Below are 21,816 nucleotides of genomic sequence, written 5' to 3'. Positions count from 1 at the left end.
CTTGAAAGATAAAAAAAAAATAAGATGGTGAAATTAAAAAATATTTATAATTTTATGACAAAAGCGATTTTAAAATTTGTTTTTTTTAATATGACCTAGAACATAGACGCAACAAAGAAAAAAAAAGGTTGATATATGGACAAACCAAAAGGATGGGAAAAGAGCAATAATACACGGTTAAAAAATCACGTAGAAAAAAGATTAAAAAAAAACAAAGTCTAATCACCAATGATATAAATGTTGAATGATGAATTTTTTTTTTTTAAAAATCAGCTTTAAAAAAAACCTAGAAAACTTGAGCGAACCTTCTAAACCTGGGCAAAAGTCTAAAACTCGTAATCCATTAAATTCTAGACCAAAACTGAATCAAAAAGCTCAATTCCTAATCATTTTAATGTGGATTAGCCAAAGTAAATCCAACAAAGAGCAACGATTAAAAAAACCCAAGAAAACCCGGGGTATTTTTGAAATAAGTGGAAGATCCTAGAGAAAAAAAAATAAAAATAATTTAAAGAGATTACCTCAAATAAAACAAATAACAATCAAAAGAATGAGAAATAAATTTGGAAGAAAAATAAAATAAAAGGGGATGAAATAGAAAAACAATTATAACCTTACAAATTGTTAAAAAATTCAAACATTGAAAGAAGCGATCGAGCATAAAAATATAAATTTAAAAATTAGAAAAAAAAACCCAACAAAGAATGATAAATAAAAAAACTTTAGATAACTGCGTCATTTTCAAGACCAACAAAAAATTCCACAAAAAGCAATATAAAAAAAGAGAAACTCAGTCTCCAATTAAATAGACACTAAAGGATGAAATAGGAAAAGAAAGTAGCTTAAACAAAGGGAAAAAACAAACAAACCCGAGAAACCTAATCAAATCTTAAAAATCCACAACCCCTGGATATGAGTGAAATTAAAAAGTTTATTATGAACTAATTTTAAAACATTAATTTTTAAAACTTGTCAAAGCAAAATAATTATCAGTCAAAATAATAGAGATTAAATTTGATCGGAAAAAAAAATAACAAAAGGAGGTCAAAATCATAAAATAATTTTTAAAAATAATTTCGAACAAAAAACAACAATAAAAAAGAATGATGATCAAATTTGAAAGATTAAAAAAAAAACAAGAAGGATGAAATTAAAAAGGCATATCAATTTTATAAATTATTCAGGACAAAACAAATCATAATAAAAAAAGAAACAAATATGAAGATTCAACAAATTAAATGGTAGTTCTTGAATTTTTAAGGGGTTGACGTGAAAATCTAGATGAGAGAGAGATAAAAAGAGCAGAAAAAATAGATGCAGATACCAAACAACCGTGAATATTGGAACACGCACCGCTTCTCAAGATCATGAACGCCGAGACCTTATTTCAAATGTTGTCTTGAAAGATTGTGTTTAGTTGTCGGACAAACACAAACCCACCACTCAAATAGCACAGGAGCATCTACACGGTAGTGAGTGTCACACACGCACCATCAGTTTTTTTATATTTCATATATATCAAATACAAGAACTTCCTCAAGCAACCATCAAATCTACTTTATAATCAATATAATATAATAAAAAGTTGACTTTATCTTTAAAGGAATCAAAATACTTGCATTATTTAAAAAAATAAAAAAGATCAAAACATCCATGAGTAATATGCATTATATTTTTCATTCAAAGATTAAATTTGCATGTTTACATGTATAAAAAGCGAAATGATCAATTCAACCCTATATTATTTGTAAAAAATAATTGTTCATGAATTTATTTTTTTTTGTAAATGAGAGTCGGAATTAGGGTTTGCGCACGCACCGTGGATCACAAACGTCCAAAAGGGTCAGAATATGCACAACATATGTGTGCTTGCATATGTATGTATGTATGTATGTATGTATATAACACTCCAATGATGATAGTCATGACAATATAATTTTGATTTGATGTTGTTGAAAGGTCCAAATGGGAGGAAAATTCAAAGTACTATCTAAGTAAGATAACTATTAATGTATAGTTTTTTTCCCTCCACAATTTAATTTTAACCTCTGCTGATTTTCTCATCATTGCCCTTGTTTATAACCGGAACCCTATGACTCCTCGATCGCTGGCTAGTTCCTAGCATGCATTTACTCATGTAGTTAATTTCTTTATATATATATATATATATATATATTGATTGAAGGGTTTATTTTATATATATTGGTTTAATTTAATACTGTTTTTCAACTAAAAATATCTTGGGGGGGATCGCACCTTTCTCATCCAAAAATTAATTTAATGTTACTTGTGATATAATGTTTTGTTTGTAGTTTCATAATGCTTAATGGGAAAAGACAAGACATCATGGACGAAAGCAGTAGAATAACAAATCGTGAAGCTAGCTTGCAATAAAACTGTACAAGGCGATTGGTCCACACAAGTCATGGTCTCAGCTCCGTGGACAAGATGATCTAATTAATGCTCACGCCATAGCATATATCACGCCATGCAATTGATTTTAGAAGTTTAATAATAATTGTTTTTTGAAAATTTATTTTTAATATTAGTATATCAAAATAAATTGAAAATATTAAAAAAATAATTTAAAGTAAATAAAAAAAATATTTTTAAAATACAGAAAGAAACATTAGAATTACTTGCCACAATTACAAGGTTATGGAGTCATACGAGGATAACTATCTAGATGGAGACGGGAGACATATAAAAATAAATAGAGGAAAAGAAAGTAGAAGATAAGGAAAAGTGAGAAGTGGCCTAGCTTGTAGGACTACCTGCACACAAGAACACATACATATTAAATTTTAAAAAAACACAAGTAACAAAAAAGAAAGAGAGTCTAACCTGTACCACTCATGAACAGCAATGAAATGGGCCATCCCCCATGTTATCATCCTCTTTTATGGGTTTGTTTACATACACGTAAATATAAATTTATAGTGTGATTTGAATTCACATGCTATATATGTAACTTGTTTTCTTCTTGTTGCTATATATTATAAATAGTATGCGTTTTGAATCCATATATATATTGAAGAAATGCATATTAAATCCGTGCTGTGGCCTTGCGGGAGGTGAGCTAGTTATATGCAGAAGCAGAACAAAATGGAGCCTGGGATGGTGGGGGTGGGGGGAGGTGGGGAACTGGGCAACGCAGAGGCACTGCTCGTATTTTTGTCATCTGAGAAGTAGACAGAGGCAATAATAGCTGGATTTTGTTTCTTCAGTTTGAAGCAGGCCCCCCCCCCCCCCCCATCCAAGGCCTTCTTCTGTAGATACTTCTCTGATACTGCTGCCCATAATCATCATTCTTCACTGCCTCCTTTGTCCACAACTGCAGATAAATGTGTGAGCGCGTGTTAACTCCTCTCTCTTCATCTGTGACTGTGTGTTGCAATTATTTCATACTGCGAGGGGCAACTTGACAGTACAAGAGAAACCAGCAATATATTAATTACAACTTTACAAGTACAAATCCACGATATGATAAATTAAAAAATCATTGATTCCATATATAAATACGTGCACTTATGTAAGATCTAATGACATACGTACATTACATCATGGACAGAGCAGATGAAGGAATTACTAATTACCAGAGCGCTGTCAAAATACATACAAAAGTGATGCGTTTGAAGCACCCAAGGAGAGTATAGAACGAGAAAGGAACGATTGCTGGTATATTTACCACAGCACTGTGCACATTGATAGTTACATGCATTAGCAAGCAATAGTTTTCGACAACAACAACACCTTAGGGTACATGAAAAAAAAGAAGCATTTCCCTTTAAATGGTGAGAGGGATCCTCCTCATGAATCCAACTTGCAGAATATTTTAGAGGATGGAAAGGGATGAGGAGTGCTGCACCCCCAATATTTTCCTGTCAAAAGATGTGAATTACCAAGGAAAAAAAGGGGGGGAAATGTGGATAACATACATTGCCATTGTCGGGCATATAACGGAGAGATAATGAAATAAAAAGGTGCAAAGTACAGCCCTTATCGATGAACCCATCAACCACGTGACATCTTCTTCTGAAAAGGAAAGGTAAAATTCTGCGGCATCTGTAATTTTTTGTATCTAATTAAATTAAGGGGAAGGTTGTTAGAAACTAGAATGAAAAAGATTACACCACCGAATATTAATTATTCCACACTTGAATTGATTATAAAATATTGATGATAAGAAAGGTGGAATATGTTCACACACACACACACACACACACACACACACACACACACACACACATATATATATATATATATATATATCTTAATTCAAGTCCTTATGTAGAACTCTCTCTCTCTCTCTCTCTATATATATATACATATAGAGAGAGAGAGAGAGAGAGAGAGAGAGAGAGAGTTCTACATAAGGACTTGAATTAAGATATATATAGAGTGTGCGTGCTTTGGACAAAACTCAGAGGGTATTACGCTAATTTTTCCATTTTAGGCAGCCTAGGTTGTTACCTTATATGGAAGGCAACAGCAAGAAAGTTAAGCAAGATCCTCTCTCTCCCCCCTCCTCCACGCTTCAAAAACAACCGACAGATTAAACCTTTTTTCTTCCTCTCTCTCTCTCTCTCTCTCTCTCCCCATCTCTCCTTTTCCTCTCAACTTGACAATGTGGAGAGCTTAAATAATTTCAAAGTATGAAGTAGTCTACTCTACCATGTTATTAATAATACATCATGGAGAAGAAAAAAGAAAAATAGAAAAAGGAGATGAAAGATAAGAAAAAAAAGTTGGTTCTACAGTACAAGTGGGAAATCAATGGGAAGTCTAATAAATAAAATTCACATAAGCTTCTGAAGAGCGGGGCAAAAATGAGGAATTCAAGTGTAGAAGTCTAATTAATGCACGGTTTGTGTTGTGGATATCAGTGGGTCTGTTTCAAGTGAAGCTGACTTCACAAGATCATCATTAATGCACAATATGTCTTCAAGATTAGCCTTGTTACTGTTAGCTTCCTTAGTGGTCATAACTTCTGGCTTGGATGATGATATTGGTAATATTGGAGTAGTACACGCTCCAGATGTTTGTGTGAGCAATCTTGCTCTCTCTACTTGAACCGTCCAGTCTGTTGTGCATAGAGCATACAGCATCAACAGGGCACAAGAAGCTTGAGCTGCAAGCAATCCGAGCCAGAGTCCTGCAAACCCCATTTTAGCCACAAACCCCAGAAACATTGCAACTGGCATACCCACCAAGTAAAATGAACCTAAATTGATATTTGCTCCAATGGTAGGCCTAGCACTCCCTCTTAAAACCCCACAACCAGTTGTCTGGGGGCAATTTCCAAGCTCGCAAAGCCCAGCAATTGGCAATGCTATTGATGTTAGCTCTAGGATTTCAGCATCATTGGTGAAAAATCTGCCCCATTGATGCCTCATCAATGTTGTGAATAGCATGGCCATAACGCCCAAAGCGACCGCACATACCAGGGAAACAATCATGGAAATGCGGGCTTTTGCCGGGCGGTTGGCCCCTAGCTCATTTCCAACTCTTGTTGAGACTCCAAGGCTTAGAGATGATGGAAAAACATAGACTAACGACGTTGTCTGGATAAGAATTCCCATTGAAGCTACTGTCGCTTTTGGGTTAATAAGTAGTCCGCATAGCATTATCATGAACTCATACCACCACCACTCAAGGCAAACAGAAACACAAGTAGGCACAGCAAGAGCTAGCAAAGATGACCATCCTCTAAGGCAATCCATGCTTGGAGAAACCCATGAATCTTTATATACACCAGAGATGTAAATGAAAGAAGCGAGTGAGAGAAAGAGATTGAGATTGGTCCAAACCATGGCTATCGCCACTCCTGCAATTCCCATTTTGAAATGGACAACAAGAAGGAAGTTCAAAGGGACATGGAGAAGAACAGAGATGGCTGAACAATAAGTTATCGGTAATGTAATGCTTTGCGTCCTGAGATAGATTCTTAGCGGGTGAAGAAGTGAAAGAAGGAAGAGATCAGGAATGGAAAAAAGAATGAAAGTATGGGCCACTGAAGATATTTCTTTGTCTTGACCACACCATAAAAGGATGCTCTTCATGTTTAACCACATGAAGGATATTGGAACAGAGGTGGAGAGGAGGAGGAGAACAGTTCTTTGAAGAGTCAAGCCAAGTATCTTCCAGTGTTTTGCTCCATAAGCTTGTCCACAGATGGGTTCCATTCCCATAGCTAAACCAGAGAGCACAGAGTAGCCAGTGATGTTGGCGAAACCTATAGAGAGTGAGCCACCAGCAAGTTCAAGCTCCCCAAGATAGCCAAGAAAAAGCATGGAGATCATCGCTCTTGAATACAGAACAAGACCAGTCATTGCTGTTGGGCCAGATATCTTCGCTATTTCTTTGATTTCTTGCAAGGCCTGAAATTAAGCAAACAAAAACAAAAAGGAAATGAGAAATGATGTGTGCTGTTGTCTTGTTTCTTGACAGATCATCGGTACATCTTTGCTTATATGTTCATGTAGTTAGATAGCAAATGAAAATAGATTATTATTGTTACCTCAGAAGGAGTTGGCCATCCATGTAACTGTTCTTCCTGATCATCATCGGTGTAAGGATCCATAGTTTTGTTTGGTTTATTACTGAACTGAGGTTTCTTGGGACAGAGAAATGAGGATGGTTTAGCTGGGGTTGGATTGCACATATTTCTCTGACAAAAAAAGAAAAAACCTCAAGAGCAAATGTTAATGAGCAAGCAAGCAAGCTCGGCTTGGGGGGGGGGGGGGGGGGGGAGTCCTACAACTTCCCAAGTGCTGCAGGCTTTGTTGTTTGCTGTGTGGGGGTTTGAATATGAATACTGCTTGCAAGAATTGTGGTTCTATATATACTCGAGGGGCTTGGGTCCTACTGTTGGCTGGGAAGGAACGTGTCAACATTTTGAAGAGAAAATGCTGTTAAAAAGCGATACTGGATTCTTGAGTGCTAGTGGGGGCCGTCTCTTTACTCTTTTAAAGCCTCTCTCACGGCACAGTTGAGGTTTAATTAGTTGTTAATAAAATAAAATTCCGCTTTCGAGGATGAGGGGAAGCAAACAGCTCTGGCTTAGGAGGTCTTATCGTGATTAAGATGGTCAAATGGGTGGTGATTGGTGGATTAATTTGTTTTTAACCGCCACAACCCGTTTGTCCATGGATGTTTGTTTGCTAAGTGATAATGGCGGACTACCTTCTGTTATGGTGGACTTTGTTTTTGCTGATCAGACCTTTTTGCTTTAAGCGGATAATATTCTTTTTAAACCCTTCATCCATTTAGTGTTTTTTATTCTTTACATGGAAGGGATAATAAAGGACTTTATCTTGCGCTGCCAAGTGGACGGGGTACTGGATGGAGGAGCAAATACGCCTATTTTCTGAAGTGACGGGGGCATAATGGTATATTTCTCCTGTGGGCAGAGAAATGCTTGCATGTTCTAAGGCATCCATCGATGGCATGATCCAGTCGTTGCAGTTTGCACACCCCATGTGCTAAAATTCACTCGGACCATGATCTCTGTTGTCTGCAAACACTTGAACATGAAAACATCGCTTGGCTATTTGCCCAAGTGGGGAGGTGACACGCTAATGCAAACTCTACCTCAGGCCCCATCTTTTCTGGATTTCTCTCTTGTTTCATTTGGGCTCATGAGTTGAGATCGGTGGAGGAGGGAAGGCGTTGTGGGGAGGTATAATAAAATAATACCAACTTGTGGTGGGAGTTTCGCTCTTAGGAAAGTGGGAAAGAGATGGGCTGAGATCTGTGTCGAAACAGATTTTGAAGAGATCCTAATCCTCCCAGGAGCGTTCTAATCTATTCTTAAATAGACGGTTAAATAGACGGTCAATCTCTGTATACCAAGAGATTTATAGAGATCCTAACCCCACAAAATCAAATTTCCAAGAGATCTATAGAGAGATCCTCATAACTCCACAAAATCATGTAATTTTCAAGTTGTCTTAAGGAGTGAGGGATCGTCCTTGCACCGTCCAGGTAACAGCGTTGGATGATCGAGGACATCGCTGGAATTGAGAGAGAGGCACTGGGCTTGAGACACCAGCCATGTGATGGAATTAAGGGGACACAAGCATGCCATGCTTGTGGAGATAACTTGGGATTTAACCGATGAACAAAGAGGTGGGTTTTGGGAGAGGCTTCCAAGGGATCAAGTCAAATCCAGTGGATATAATAGTTTGTTCTGTCTTTAACAAATATAATTTGTTTTCTTTTAAAAAGGTTATCTTCTTCACAATATGTGGAGGTGGATATTGTGTCATAAATGGGACCACGAGATTAATGGAGATGACAGTAGATGGCTGTATGGAGAACCGGCAGATGGAAGAAAGGGAACATTGAGAGACAATTACGTGCTCCAATTGCAACCATTTAATTTGTATCCCTTTTCCCACAACAGAAACGAGACTGTCTCTCTGTAGGAGAGAGCCTTGGCTGTGTCTGTGAGGCAACAGAAGCAGCAGCCCTACCATCATCACCCTCCCAAACAAATAGAGTTCAACTTTTTTTGCCTTTTCCACAGACTGACCTGCTTCAAGAATCAGTTTCCCTCGGTTTCCCTGCATAAGATATTAGTTCTCTGAAATCCATACCCACCCATGTCAGATTCCATGTGTCTCCAGCTCAATAAATTGCTGTAGATGAGAGCAACGCGTCATAAGATTGTACCAGTGGACAAAAATTAGTGTGTGATAATATGAACGAAAACCTATTTAGAATCCTAAAGTGGGGTTTTAAAAAAATGCCCCCCCCCCCTCCCCAATCGGATTGTGGACATAGAAATTGACATTATTTAGGATCACATGGCGATGCCAACGCCTTTCACATTTATCATTTTACACCAAGTTGTTGTCATAGTGGGAATTCAAACAGAATTTTCTTGGGATAATAATAGTAATAGTAATAATAGTAATAATAATAAAAAAAAAAAAAACCAAATACAACGCCAAATGCAAGTTTCAATGTGGAGGAAAAGGATATGCAACAGCGACACGACCTTCCAGGATTTGACATTTAATAAAGATTATACTCCTCTAGAAATTCGAACAAATTCACAGATTCCATCCTCCTCACCCTGCCTCTTTCTTTCCTGAAAAAAGGTTGATGCTTAATTTCAGAATTAGTCACTGGTAGGACATACCAAGAAATCTCTGCCTCTAACCACCATGTCAGCATGCTAATCTGTTCTTAGCTGGATGCGATTTGTGTTGATTAACAAAAACCACACATGTCAACATGAAAATCAGTTTTTATCCGGATGCCATTTTTGTATGCATTGCTGATCTTTGCACAGGTAAGCTACATTGTCCCCATGATGTGTTACACTCCCAGCACTTTTTTCTCAAAACGCCCGCCTAGATTTTTTAACATGCACATGCACGCATTCTAGTGTCTGAAGCACAGGTCAAGTATTTCCGAAACTATTCTGATGTATTTCAGAGCAAATAAGTCCAATGATGATATAGTAATACTACCGCCATGCAAACTTTTCCAAGTCTTCTGCCATGTCTTCATTTAATAGTTAACAGTAATTAGCTCAAACAATTTTTACCTGAGGCAGGTCTTTTAAATGATTCCCAGGCCTTATGAGAAAGCATTGTATGGAGGCATTGAAAGCAAAACAGGCTTTCATAGATACTGATAACTGCAATAAACACAAGAATTTATTCCAAGGTTCAGACACAAGCAATGACAAGAAATAATTAATTATTATCATAAAAGTAGATCGTCCATAAAAATCAATAAAGCATTTCAAAAAATCAGAGCATAAGAGACATGTCCCCATCAGGGTTTCAATCAGCACAACTCACATACTAACTGTTCGCCACCAAGCACAACTCACCACATTCACATGGAAAACTCAGGCACAAAATGCATGCGATTGGAATACATCATGCTAGGACCACCAAAAGCCAATCAGTGTAACCTTTGGAAAATGAATATTTTTCCATCAGGAATAAATCCCAATCAGCAGCAACTTATCTTGGTTGGTGAGGGAGTAGTATTGGGAGCAATCCAGGGTTTTACTTTCTTTCCCATGGAAAAAGGAGAACTTTTTTTCATTTGGAGAAATTCTTCCCCAAATTTAGATGGCTTGTCTCACCCATCACGCACTAACAGCTATAATATCTGTTTCCCTACTTGTGAGTTGCAATTTCATGTTGTGAGTTGCCATTTCATGTTGTGAGTTGCCATTTCATGTGACCATTGCTTTACATATGCATGTTTTCCACCGTTCCTAATACATGTTGAATGTATTGCAAACAGACACGCCTATCCACCGAGTCTTTTACATTTTTTAAGTAGAAGAGATCTGTAGTTGGCTAAGAAAATTTTTTAAAAACTACCCAAAGATTCAAATCGTCCATGAAATTTCCTGTTTCAAAGAAACTCGGACTCACAATATGCATATTGAGAGCACCTTCTCTCAGATCCACCTCATGGACTATGCTGACAACTGATCAGATGAAATTGCCACACAAAAAAAAGGCCTTTAAATTGCATTAAAATTGCATTATGGGAAAGCAATATGTTACAGAGGAAACTGGTAGACAACAAATTTTTGCTGCCCGTTAACATTTTGAGTTTTCTCAACATCCAAAAAATAGGCAAAAAAAGAATACCTCATGAGAAGACCATGGGCTTTTGAACTCCTGATCGAGGAATACCCAAGATGGCTATAATTCCAGCAGCAAAGGCAGCGAGTGCTCCAATAGCAATGGCTGGGGAGTTTCCACCACCAAATATTTGATCCCATGGCCCACTTCCCAGAGAAACCACCACCTGTTTTTGACATCAGATTTTAACAAATAAATGACAACATAAGAAAATCCTAACATGATGTTTTCCTGCAGATAATTTTTATCACATAAATCGTAGGGAATTCACTATGTAAAGGCATAAGAAATCATCGGAAGTACAATCTGCTGGAAAAAAGGATGTGTACTGCATAAGTACTCGCATTAACTGAAAGCATCTATCTGCCACCTGGAAATTTTCTTTGCAATTTTTCACACATTGCATCAGCATAAACATATAATCTAGAATTCCGCCTGGCATGAATTGAACCAGCTTTTGATTTATTTTATCTAGTTTGCTAAATTTACAGATGACAAAGGCAATATTGCACCAGTTCATGCCAGGCCATGTATCTATCTATCATAATCATGGTGACAAACTAGTTTACAACATTGCCAATTCTCCAATGGGATAAAACTGACATGTGAATAATAAAATGCAAAAGAGAGAAATTTTCACATCTTCTCAAAAGTTTCAGCAAGAAATTGGCAATTATGATTTAAGGTGCCCACCATTCAGGAGAGCTTTCCATATTTGATAGAGGACACCGCTTCTTCTTTTAAGAGAACCAAAGGTATACAAGGTTCTTAATTGCAACAGATAATTGATTCAGAAAGGATAATGTTGCTTCACAAGGGCAGAACTTATTTCATCAGACCGAAAAATACAAGAGTTAAGTGGGCCAGAACACTTTCGACAATAATTTTATGCAACAACATACAAATTATCTGAGTAGAAACTCACCTTTTGGCGGAGAAGTGGAGTATCAATATTTTCATTTTTGTGATATAAATTAACTATGCATTAATGTGAAAACAATATTTTTTTTATTAAAAGGCACATAAAGAGTTAACATATATTAGTTATATATAGTTGTCAATTGGTTAGCTGATTTTTAACCTAACTTTTAGCTCTTAGAATTTAACTCATTTAATTGTATAGTTGACTTACCTAAATGATTGATATGTATCTTGTATAAATACCACTTAATGATATGGATAAAAATAATTCAGTCTAATTCCATTTTTCAATTTCGTATCAGGGTTTTAGGCTAACCTAACTTGATTTCTTGACAAGATTTAATGACACTTGACAACTTTTAATGACACTCTCATGCCGTTTTTCTTACAACCACTTCAATCAACCCTAGTCTTCTATGTTTGATGAGCAATCAACTTTGTCCAACAGTGACAGATTTTTTGTAGATTCAGAAACCAAGATATTATTGCATTCTTCTCAGATCCATATTAACTGGATGGTACAAATTATCATGTTTGGTCTAAAATTCTGGAAATGCATATTGTTGATGGGATGAAGAATAATATTATGGGGGAGAAGGTTTCACCCGTTGAAAATGATCCATATTATGATGAATGGGAAAAACAAGATGTTCTAGTTGAGCCATGGCTTATCAACTCTATGACTCCTAATCTTATGTCACACTTTGTTAGAGGAGTTATATTGATGCATCCGACTCTTCCCAGGTTTATAAACTAATGAAGAAAACCTTTCAATTACTTCAGGGTGGCAGACCCCTCACTAAATACCATAATGAACTAAATTCTGTTTTTATGAAACTTTACTATCGAATGCCTAATGATAAAGTTGCCAAGACAATGTGGAGAAACAGAGAAAAAGATGACTGAGGATTGAGTTTACATGTTTGTTGCAGGTCTTGATCACAATTTGGATCAAGTCAGCAGTTGTGTCCTAGCTACCTCTCCTTTACCCAGTTTGGAAGAAGCACACTCCGTAGTTTGTCGAGATGTGCAAAGATTGGTTATCATGAGAACTAAAGATCATATTAAGGCTTCAGCCCTCGCCATCTAGAAGAATAGTTACCATTCAGTCCCTCCTTATTCTTCACATATTCATCACATAGCACCAAACACATAATAGAAACTTGCTGGAAGATAGAAGCATGGTAATCCATTGTGGTTTAAGCTTAAGCAAGCTAAGACAAAAAAACAAGTCCTCCCATATTGTTGTTGACACATCTCAATCTTTTGCTTCCCGTGTATCACAAGTCTTCTTGAAGAGGTAATTCTAGTTTAGCTCTTGTTGACACAATCGAAAACAAAAAATAACAGAGTTTGTTATAAGTCAAAACCTCCAAAGACTAAGAATACCGTAGCTACAGGAAAACAACCGAAATATTTATTTTTTACTCATCCCAGTCTACTTGTCAAAAGGCTAACACAACCTTTTCTATTGAGATTTTTGAAAATCCTAACAATTTTAAATATGAAAAATAAAATAGAAAAATTATTGCCTTTAAATAGAAAAACCTAATAATATTGAATAGGAAAAAAATAAAATTCTTAAATTGATTAAGAAAAAACAAAAATAACCTAGGAAAGTATTTATTTTTCCAAAAATCTCCTGCGTCATTACCTCTTTTGCTAATAACATATGGATTATTGACTTAGGAGCTATTGATCACATGACTAGCAATTCTTCCTTATTTGATTCACTAATGTCTTCGTATGTCAAATCTATTCAGGTTGCTAATGGGGCTCCTATGCTAATTATTGAAGCTGGGAATGCCTCACTATCACCCACACTCTCCATATCTTTTGCTTTACTTGCTCCTACTCTTTTTAATAATCTTCTCTACATTAGCTATATTGCCAAACATCTTAACTATTTTGTAATATTTTATTCTACCCATTATGTGTTTCAGAACAATCTCACAAAGAGATTGATTAGCATTGGTAAGGAGAGAGGAGGTCTTTACTACTTGGAGGAAGCTAGATCAAGTTCAGCCAATGTCTTCAAGTAGAGAAGATGTTAAGGAAAAAAATTCTATTATGACATTGTTGGTTGGGTCATCCTTCATTTGCCTATTTAGAACATTTATTTCCCAAGTTATTTTGTGATATTTTGTTTCTAGCTCACGATGTGAGCAATGCGTTTATGCTAAAATCATCTTGTTCCTTTTCAATGAAAGTTCAAATCCTTTTATACGACAGACTTGGTGTTTTGAGTCCTTTTTCTACCCTTTCTGCTTTAGGTCTCAAATACTTTATTTTTTTATGATGATTTCACTAGGATAAGCTAGGTATATTTACTATAAAATCTAAGAGTGATATTATCCATGTTATTCCTTAATTTTACAAAATGATTGTCACACAATTTTATAGGTCTTTCATTCTGACAATGGTCATGAGTTTGTGAATCAATCCCATGTTGATTTGTTCAAAGCTCATGACATACTCCACCAAACATGTGCCTACACACCACAATAAAACAGCATAGCAGAATGTAAGAACCAACATCTCCTAGAAGTAGCCCTGTCATTATGTTTTATTATGCATGTTTCTAACCATTCCTAGGCTAATGTTGTCATGACTATTGTCTTCCTTATTAATAGGATGTCAGCCAATATTATTGACAATCAAACCCTTTTCAGGATGTTATTAAGGTTTCACTTTATTCCTTCTACTCTCGATCTTTTTCCTAAGACTTTTGGTTGTGCGAATTATGACCATATTCACTCTCTTCATAGGGATAAGCTTGATCCTCATGCCCTTCGATAGTTACACTAATTCCCAAAAAAGATACAAGTGTTTTCACCCCCTAAAGATAAATACTATATATCCATGGATGTTTGGTTATGTGAAAAAAAGTGTTATTTTTCCAAGGATGTTTCTTTTGTCCCTTTTCTAGGGGTGATTCGTAACAAGGAAGGACATTTATGATTGGCAAAAAAGAGATTGTGGAATTCAGGCAAAACGGAGGATTTAGCTGCTTTGGTGAGGAGATATCCTTTGATCTTGTAAAAGAAGAAGTATCCAAATATGAAGAGGGTAGGGATGAAAGGCCCACTTAGTTGTTCCAAAAGGGTCATACAAGGAGGAACAAGAATGTAATTGTGAGGCCTCCACCTTCTTTTGATTCCAGTACCTCTCTTAACGATTTCAGGTAAGCCAAGATTCATTGTATTCCAAAAGGTATACTTGTAAAGCATGCAAGTTGAAAAAGGCACTGTATGGACTGAAACAATCGTCAAGCTTTTGATTTGGCCAGTTGAATTAATCAATGAATAAGTATGGTTTTAAGCAAGCTTTGTTAGATCATACAATGTTCTATAAAATGAAAGGTGATAGTATTTTATAGCTTACTGTTTATGTTGATGACATGTACACAACAACATAAGTGAAATAAAGAAGCTTCAAAACTACTTGGCCAAGGATTTTAAGATGAAGGACATGGGTACTTTAAAATATTTGTTGAGCATTGGAGTATTTCAATCCAAGCAAGGACTTTTTCTCTTTTAAAAAAAATACATATCTGGTCTCCTAACCAAAATTGGTAAATCCTATTGAGATGAATCATGGTTACCAATCCTATTGAGATGAATCATGGTCTTACTTTTATCAGATCAGGTTCTAACAAATAAAAAGAGGTATCAAAGGTTGGTAGACATGTTACATTCAATTGGTGTTGTGAGCCACAACCAATTCATGCATAATCCAAATAACCGACACATGAATACAATGAATCTTGGCTTACCTGAAATCCTCCAAGTAAAGATGTTATGTTCTCCCAACATAACCACCTGAATATTGGATATCGTGCAATATATTGATTCTAATTTTGCTAAATCCAAATTAGATAGAAAATCGACATCAAGGTATGTGTCATTTGTTTAAGGTAACTTAGTAACTTGAAGGAGAAAAAAATAGAATGTGGTATCACTATCTAGTTCAATTATAGAGCACCATACCCTCCATGTGATTATAGAGCTTATGGAAATTTTTCACGTTGAAGAGTTGATGATACAGTCATGTTGCTTAGTTGGCTCAAAATTCTCTTGAGTGAACTTGGGCATGTTCCACAAAAACAGACACTACTCTTTTGTGACAACACAGCAGTTATTAAGATTGCCAACAATCCAATTCAGCATGATCGGACCAAGCATACTGAACCTAACAAGAACTACATCAAAGACAATCTAGACTTTGGTGTGGTTGAAATTCCTTGTATTAAAAGTGCAGATCAACCGACTGATATATTGACTCATGTTATTACTACCGATCACTTCCATATGTCGCTATCCAAGTTAGGCATATGCAATCCAAGGGAGAGTTAATGTTTATTATTTGTATACAAATGCCAATTAGCTAGCTGATTCTTGTCAATTAATTAGCTAATTTGTAGCCTAACTTTAGCTCCTAGATTGTAGCCTATTCAATTATATAGTTGACTTACCTAAATGATTGATATGTATCTTGTATAAATATCCCTTAGTAATATAAATAAAAATCATTCAACCTAATTTTATTCTTTAATTAAAAGAATTTTCAAATTTTTCTTAAGAGATTGCAAACCTACCAGCATTTTGTCAATTTTCAATGAAGAAAAGTTGATAATAACTTCGTCTCGTGATTTGGAAATTAAAAAATAAAATCACTTTCTTTATATTTTCGCTTATGAAAGTTAACAATGTTTTCATCTCATCGTGGAAAAACTGTAATTGTTAAGTCAGGATTGCATGCAAATCAATATAAAATATTATATTAAAGTCTAAGCAGAAAGTAATTTATTGGATATGTCAAGCAATTAGCTAACATTGTGTTTCAATACGAGGATTTGGGAGTCAGTTTTGATTTTTATCTACAAGAAGAAAATTTCAAAGAAAGTAACAGAAGGGAAAATGGGGGAAGGAATGCATGCAAGCAAAACAATACAAAACAATGCAGTAGAGTCTAACCAGAAAATAATTTATTGGGATATCTTAAGCAATTAGCTAAAATTGTGTTTCAATACGAGGATTTGGGAGTTAATTCGGATTTATATTTCCTTCATCACATTGTTAGATGTAGGTTAAACAGCACATAATAATCAGATTTACTACTAATAGAAACCAAAGAGAATGAATTTTCAGGGCTGCTGCCATATTTACCAAACTGCCACATTCTAAGATCTATAACTAATAACGTAGCTGAAGTCAAGGGTATTTCATGAAGTCACCTTTCGCTCCATTTTTAATATTGGACTTAATCTGATTATCATGTGTATAAATTACTGAACTCGTTCATGTGGTCAAAACAAGAGGCAAATTATAAAATAAAACAAAAATTGAGGAATCATTAGTCAGAAGGCAGAAGGAGACTCTGCATGGTTCTAAGCATCACTGGGGTCTGACAAGTACATGGAAATCGCAGCAGCAGGACCTATTATTATATGAGGAACATACTCCAGCAGGAAGAACTTAGTTTATGTCTTTAGAAGATTATATGTAGTTTGTGTCTTCAGGTGAAAGTAACTAAAGGTGATTTAATTTCTTTCTAATTAGTTGTTATTGGTGTATTTTGACTGCCATCAAAAGGCATAACAGCGAACAAGTCAGCATCACATTCAGGGTCAGAAACAAAATTTACAGATTATTTCCTCCAACGGCAATTTTTTTTTTTTAAAAGGAAGAAGAAAAACTTTCTTTACTATTTTTCCTATTTTCAGCAGGCAGGAAGACAAGAGACTAAATAAGTGAGAGGAAAGAGAAACCTGTGGAAGCACAATTGCCAGATTAAGAACACCCATTGACAACCCTGTAAGAACCAATTATCGATTGAAGTGATTACTTGGCCATATCACCAAAACATAATTTTGTAAATACAGGCACAAAGGAGTAGTGCCCACCTTGTCCAAGTCCCAAGGATTCAATACGTGAGGAAACCATAGCATATGGAACACTGTAAGTGATCTGCAATCAAATATAATGACATCAATTTTCTTCTGGAATAAGCCACAGAAGAATACTTCGATCAGGAAGCAAGCACAGCAAACAAATCTATATTTCCTTATCAATAGAGTATGGTCAATTCCCAGCACATTGGCCCTATTCAGGCATAGAACTTCAATAAATGTAAATGTAAACAGTAATTCTCAATTCCCTTCTTTTCTTTTGTTCCTTCTCTTTTATGACTCCCATCATAATAGTAAAAACATTAATAATAAAAAGAGTATCATCATAAATCACATGTTTCAGGTGTCATATAAGAAGAAAGGTCGTACTTTAACCTTTCAACCTAAAAAATCAACAACTTGATATGAACTACATGGAGGGAGTGACCCTCAGCAAGCAGAACCCACAACATACAGAGGACGCAGAACCCATAGAAAAATGCTATTGTTTACTTGATTCTTGACTGCTGACAGAACATTTGACTAGAATATTTAGCAGAAAATCTAAAGATCCTTTATTAGGAGTTTTGCAACTTACCGCCAATGGCATGCCAAGCACTGCAAAAATCACTAGTGCAATTACTACAATGCTATCTGGTGGTAGATTATGTCCCATGTAGCCAATATGGCTTGCCACATAGTAGAGTACAAGCATTGAAAGAAAGCAGAGAGCCATTAAGATGTTCGAAAGGCCCCATAAGAAACCTGCTCCCCACTTGCTGCAGAGCTTCTCCATGAGCACAGATGTCACTCCAAGAATTACTGAATTGAACATCAGACCAAATGCACCCATTCTGACTCCAGTGTTATAATTCTGTCCTTCATTTGGCTTGCCACCATAAATTTCTCGACCCATCCAGTCAGTGTCAAAGAGCAGAAATGGAAACCAACCAATCCAATTCAGAGCAGTAACAAGCAATATTATCCATACAGTTGATGGGAAACATCTAAAAGTCCCAAATAGCTCCCAGAGGAAAGCCTCTTGTTCAGAGTTTGACTGGCCTAGCATTTCCTCATCAGCAAGCATAGATCTGGCAGGCAAATCTAGAGGTGATTCTTGAGCTGCTGAGATGCTTATGCAGGCAGTAATTGCCATGAAAACAACATCGAGATAAAAGGCAGACTTGAGATTCGCACAGTCAATATTGCATGCAGAAGTAACAGTAAAAGGAAAAACCTTGTACCACCCATTATATGATCCAGTGGCAAAACCAAGAATATTACCAATAGCCATGAAAAGTGAGAAATAAGCATTTGCAACTCTAGTTCTTCGATGATCTTTTCCTACAATGCCAAATCACCAACAGACAAAAATCAAATTGCTGCGTATTTTTCCTTGTTTGATCTTTTTATACATAGCATGTACAAGCATATGGATCTTGTGCTTTGCCAGAAGAAAGAAGCATGACGCATGCACATAGTCATTTTATCTAAAGGACACCTCTTTTCTTAGGGAAAACATATAAGAAGATGATTGCCCATATCCTTGCTAGGTTTTCAGTTGAGAACCACAAAAATAACACCAGCAATTCGCAACTCTCTCCACTCCTTATTGTTGAAGGTATTTTTGTTTAATTAAATAAACAGTAGTGTTTTGAGCCTCAGAGAAAAATAGCAGAAGGATTAAAAACTGCTGCAACCCAGTATATAGATCCCTCTGCCTTACACGATCATGGCATTAAACCTTTTTTTGACTATTGTTGTCAGAGATACATGCCAAACACAGCACAATTCATAAAGGCTTTGTTCCAGGTAGTATCCAAGAATTAACCACATTATGACCTCAAGTCCAATTCACATAGCAAAAGAACTTCTCCTTGGGACAAACACATTGAATAAATAAATAAAAATTGGCAGGTTTAGGAGCAATAGACAAACTTCAAATACCAAAGATTCAGCAATGCATACCATTACAAATACTCAGTATCCATATGAATGAACTTTGGGTAATACATAAGAACAGTGAACACATGAGCAGATAAGAATCATTTCTTATAAAAAGGCTGTGCAAGGTACTTTGCATTACAACAAGGAAATTTGACAGTCAGTAGACCAGTGAGGAGGTTCATTTAATCAGTTTGATCCAGAACTTAATCAGTTCCTGCTTCACAAAACAGTCACGGCAATACCAAAAAGAAGATAGCAAATTGATCAAACAGGCACACATGTAAAGTATATCTTTCAAAGCTACAAATGAGCTGGATAGAAAATGCTCATTCACCACCCATTTCTTCCACTATCTTCCCATGTGCGTCGTACAGCATTTGTCCACAAATCCCAAATTCCAGAAAATGACTTCAAAATGCAAAATGAACACTTGTTACTGTTGCTAATCTCGAAGAAGATTTAAGTATGAAAGCTCCTCTGCCTGAAACACGTCCAATATGACTTCCAAATTGTAAAATCGTTTCATTTGAAATTCCATACTAATTACGGAAACCTACTATTTAAGGAATTATACTCAAGAAAATAGTTTTTTAATCAGAATGAGATTCAACTGTCCACTTTCCCCGGTCGACATGGAGAAAGCGAACAATTTATAAACTGCTTTTAGTTGCCCCCATCTCCATATCTATTTAAATGGAAGGAAAAATAAAGAAGAAGAAGAAGAAGACGACAAGACAGAAACAAAGAAGCAAACTCAGATCACACAACATGGAGTATGCGGATCCCACCTAGAATTGATACATCTTTAATCATGCTATTAGATGATCAACACAATCAACCATACATACTAGGCCAAACCCACATTGGCCAATACCCACCACAACAGAGACTCCAATTGCTCACCAACCAGTCCGGCCCCACCAACCGATCTGACCCCACCAAAAATTCTAAACGCCGTGTAGCAATCCGAAATCATGTGCCATGGACATTATCGTCCGTAAAATGATCAAAAGTGGTTCCGTTTAGCACTCGTCAGACAACAACGGAATCTTAAAAAGATAAAGCAGCATCAATAATGAAAACTTAAATAATTAAAAATCATCAAAAACCCCTCTAATGATTAATCATTTAAAAAAATAAATAAAAATAAGATGCCAAACGTAAGTCAGATAGGACATCTCACACCACCACATAAAAAGTTCAAGGAAAACGAAAACGAAAAGGAATCGTAGCAAAATCATATTCTCAATTAGGGTTTTGATTTCATTTCAACTAAATTAATCTAATTCGCATAAAATCAAATCAAAGCAATGAACAGCTTTAGAATGAATTATAATAGTTACCAGTAAGATCAGCGAGAAGAGCACGACAAGGACCCTGGGTCATATTATTAGCAACATCGAGAATCCAAAACCCAAACACAAAAGCGCCAATTGCTCTTGGTCTAACACCTCCTCTATCGCCTAACCACCACCCAATGTCAGCGGAATGACCGATGATCAAAACCGATATCGCAATCAAAAGCGAACCCGCAAAAATAAACGGCCTCCGTCTTCCAAACCGGCTGGTGCACCGATCGCTCATGACGCCAACAAGTGGTTGCACAAACAATCCAGATAATGGGCCGCACAACCAGATTATACTGGCCCATTTGTGAGGGATTCCTAGCTCCTGCACGTAAGGTGTTAAGAGAGAGAGCTGCAACGCCCAGCCGAATTGTATCCCACCAGCGATTGATGTCACGCGGAGGAGTTGGCGTAACGGTACTCTGCTTGATTGTTGTTGGTGGTGTCGAGTTGACGGGGGTCGGTTCGTTTGTCGAGACCTGCTGGCTCGATGTGGCTCTGGGTTAGCGACTGACATGGTGGCTGTTTATTTTGTAGAAATGGTAAAGCGGACGCAATACCGCGCGCTCGAGCCCGCTCTTATGCGTTGTGTGTTTGGTTTTGCTTTCCCTTCTCTTCTTTCTCCAACACTGTATTTTTAGCTCCTGTAAGGTTGATTGAAGAGGCGAAAGGGAGAGTGGAAAATGGCGGTTTCTGTTGATAGATATAATTACGAAACTACCCTTATCGGTGTTGAGCAACTTACGTGTGGGAACGGGTCAGGATAGAAGCGGATAATTGGGGGAGGGTATATTTCAGTAAATCATGGCTTAAGACGAGGGTAAGTAGTTGATATATGGTTATATTTGAACGAGGACTTTGGAGAGAGTGTGGTCGGGCGGGTTTGAAATAACAGGAATTGCCGTATAAATAAAAAAAAAGATACAGCTAAAATGGGGTTATAATTATTAGTAGAAAGCGCTTTTGGTGCGAAGGACACGTAAGTGGTTGGTCGATGTTTGGACCCCGGGAGGTTCAAGTGTCCGAGGTCGGCTGGCATGGCCCACCGGGGCCCATTGATGTTGCTAACGTTTTCGGCCTGGCTCGA

The 21,816-nt window shown here is 36.5% G+C and overlaps 2 protein-coding genes across 3 annotated transcripts; both read right to left on the bottom strand.

Annotated features, from left to right (window-relative positions):
- Positions 1-4,643: 4,643 nt before the first annotated feature.
- Positions 4,644-6,738, bottom strand: LOC133691486 (protein DETOXIFICATION 48). The gene is made up of 2 exons (XM_062112011.1): positions 6,521-6,738; positions 4,644-6,380 (listed from the first exon to the last, which is right to left on the bottom strand). The coding sequence occupies exons 1-2, from the start codon at positions 6,662-6,664 to the stop codon at positions 4,857-4,859; spliced, it is 1,668 nt and encodes a 555-aa protein (XP_061967995.1). The 5' UTR covers positions 6,665-6,738; the 3' UTR covers positions 4,644-4,856.
- A 2,037-nt stretch (positions 6,739-8,775) lies between these two features.
- Positions 8,776-21,642, bottom strand: LOC133692470 (sucrose transport protein SUC4). 2 transcript variants are annotated; one of them, XR_009841896.1, is made up of 7 exons: positions 20,727-21,642; positions 18,035-18,780; positions 17,452-17,515; positions 17,317-17,360; positions 10,632-10,791; positions 9,560-9,652; positions 8,776-9,097 (listed from the first exon to the last, which is right to left on the bottom strand). XR_009841896.1 is itself a non-coding variant. In XM_062113443.1 (6 exons), exons 1-5 carry the CDS (start codon positions 21,244-21,246, stop codon positions 10,633-10,635), a joined length of 1,533 nt encoding a protein of 510 aa, XP_061969427.1. In that variant the 5' UTR covers positions 21,247-21,642; the 3' UTR covers positions 8,776-9,652; position 10,632. The 2 variants fall into 2 exon arrangements, 1 of the variants encoding a protein (XP_061969427.1); XM_062113443.1 differs by having other exon boundaries at positions 8,776-9,652.
- Between the last annotated feature and the right edge of the window lie 174 nt (positions 21,643-21,816).

This window comes from Populus nigra, chromosome 4 (assembly GCF_951802175.1).
Source record: "Populus nigra chromosome 4, ddPopNigr1.1, whole genome shotgun sequence".
Taxonomy (NCBI): domain Eukaryota; kingdom Viridiplantae; phylum Streptophyta; class Magnoliopsida; order Malpighiales; family Salicaceae; genus Populus; species Populus nigra.
The sequence above is the reverse complement of the archived record's forward strand: the minus strand, read 5'-3'. Positions and strand labels throughout refer to the sequence as shown.

Coding starts and splice junctions, on each gene's coding strand:
- LOC133691486 (XM_062112011.1), bottom strand. CDS start 6,664: ATGTGCAATCCAACCCCAGCTAAACCATCCTCATTTCTCTGTCCCAAG. Junction 6,381..6,520: donor GATGGCCAACTCCTTCTGAG/GTAACAATAATA, acceptor GCTTAATTTCAG/GCCTTGCAAGAAATCAAAGA.
- LOC133692470 (XM_062113443.1), bottom strand. CDS start 21,246: ATGTCAGTCGCTAACCCAGAGCCACATCGAGCCAGCAGGTCTCGACAA. Junction 17,516..18,034: donor TGCTTGGCATGCCATTGGCG/GTAAGTTGCAAA, acceptor ATTTGATTGCAG/ATCACTTACAGTGTTCCATA. Junction 10,792..17,316: donor TGGCAATTGTGCTTCCACAG/GTTTCTCTTTCC, acceptor TGTCAAAAACAG/GTGGTGGTTTCTCTGGGAAG.